The sequence below is a fragment of the Asparagus officinalis genome, chromosome 1 (genome assembly GCF_001876935.1).
Source record: "Asparagus officinalis chromosome 1, Aspof.V1, whole genome shotgun sequence".
NCBI lineage: Eukaryota > Viridiplantae > Streptophyta > Magnoliopsida > Asparagales > Asparagaceae > Asparagus > Asparagus officinalis.
The window spans coordinates 113,953,220-113,955,016 of NC_033794.1; the positions used below are offsets into that span (position 1 = coordinate 113,953,220).

General features: G+C 35.2%; 1 protein-coding gene across 1 annotated transcript; it reads right to left on the minus strand.

Moving 5' to 3' along the window:
• Positions 312 to 1,697, minus strand: LOC109839719. The gene is made up of 4 exons (XM_020408234.1): positions 1,401 to 1,697; positions 1,090 to 1,318; positions 936 to 1,022; positions 312 to 826 (listed from the first exon to the last, which is right to left on the minus strand). The coding sequence occupies exons 1-4, from the start codon at positions 1,695 to 1,697 to the stop codon at positions 312 to 314; spliced, it is 1,128 nt and encodes a 375-aa protein (XP_020263823.1).

Here is a 1,797-nt window from a genome sequence, read left to right on the forward strand (position 1 = left end):
TCGGCGGTCCACGAACCAAAGCGTTCCCGGCACAGAGAATCGATAGACGATTTTTGTGTTATTTTCTCAAAAGTTGTAATTTTTACTTTGTTGTGTAGAAAAGGTCTTATAAAAAGACTATTCCTTTGAATTTGTTGTAATCGACTGAAGATATATTGAATTCCTCAACAAAACCAATTTTTGACGAAAACAATTGTAACATACAAATGTTTCTCAATTAACCTCACATAGTTTTGCATCACACCATCATAAAATAAAGTACATGAAATAGAAAAATGCATAACATAAGATAGTATACCTAATACATTGCATCACATGCCTACTTCATTAGTATTCCCTCCCTTATATTTTCCACAATAATCAACCCACATTGCCCAAGCTATTTCATCTCTACGATCCTTCCATACGATTCTTGATTGTGTTTGCTCCCTTAGAGTTTGGGGTTGAGAGAAATCAACAATATTATTCTCATCTTCCGTAGCAACATCACCTTCATCATCTTCGATCTCAACGGTCTCATTGAATATGTCATCATCCGGGTCCACCATTGCAATATAATTGTGAAGAACTGCACAAGCTAATACGATATCCACTTGTGCGCGGAAAGGGTAATGAGGCTTTGCGGTAAGAATTTTGAAACGATTCTTCAAACAACCAAATGTAGATTCGATCTTAGACCTTAAAGAAGAATGTCTAAGATTGAACAATTCCCTTCTATTTTTAGGTGTTCTTCCTATTTGTTCCTTCAAATGGTAACGAACACCACGATATGGGGAGATGAAACCCGGCATGGTCGTGTATCCCGCATCACACAAGTAATATTTTCCTACAATTTATATGATGTGAAAGTGTTTAGTAGAATTTTTTGTCATTTCATTGAATATCATTTATTAATTGAAGTAATTAAAACAAAATTGAAGAATTGATGAAATTACCATCATATACTTTCAAACCATGAGGTTGTGGCCTAGACAATGCATCTTGAAGGACTCTAAAGTCATTTGCAGAACCTTCCCATCCAGCTAATACGTAAGTGAATAACTTGTTTGGGAAGTAATTAAAACAAAATTGAAGAATTGATGAAATTACCATCATATACTTTCAAACCATGAGGTTGAGGCCTAGACAATGCATCTTGAAGGACTCTAAAGTCATTTGCAGAACCTTCCCATCCAGCTAATACGTAAGTGAATAACTTGTTTGGGGTACAATCCACTAAAACATTTTGTGTAACACCTTTTCGACCACGGAATCGTGGTTGAAGATTAGCAGGTAGCATAGCATCAACATGTGTCCCATCTATCATACCAATACAATCCTAGAGGACAAAAAATTATTATTGAATATTTTTAATTAAATTAGATGAACATGCTTATAATCACAAATTAAAGAGAGAATACCTTGAAATAAGGATAGTATAGAGGGTTGCTAAGGATCTCCTGTGGAACTTCATTCTGTGCTTGTCTTAAAAAGCGTGATCGTATGAGGCAAATTGCTTCTAACACTTTGTTGAAATACCTACTCACAGTCTCACCAGATCTAATAAAATGTGACCTAATACTTCGATTTTTAGTTTTATGCCCCAAAATATTCAAAGTCATAGCAAGTTGCTCCTCCACTGTAACATGTCTTGAGTCTCGCAATAAATCATTCCTCCTCATTATCCCTGCAAGCTTCACAAAAGCACCACTACGCATTCTAACATAGTTGACACAACTATCACTAAATCCATTATATATACGATCCAAGTGTTGTTTTCTATTTTGATATTGTTTTGTTTTCTCAACACTAGGACCT

Coding starts and splice junctions, on each gene's coding strand:
- LOC109839719 (XM_020408234.1), bottom strand. CDS start 1,697: ATGCGTAGTGGTGCTTTTGTGAAGCTTGCAGGGATAATGAGGAGGAAT. Junction 1,023..1,089: donor TGGTTTGAAAGTATATGATG/GTAATTTCATCA, acceptor CTTACGTATTAG/CTGGATGGGAAGGTTCTGCA. Junction 827..935: donor TGGTTTGAAAGTATATGATG/GTAATTTCATCA, acceptor TATAAATTGTAG/GAAAATATTACTTGTGTGAT.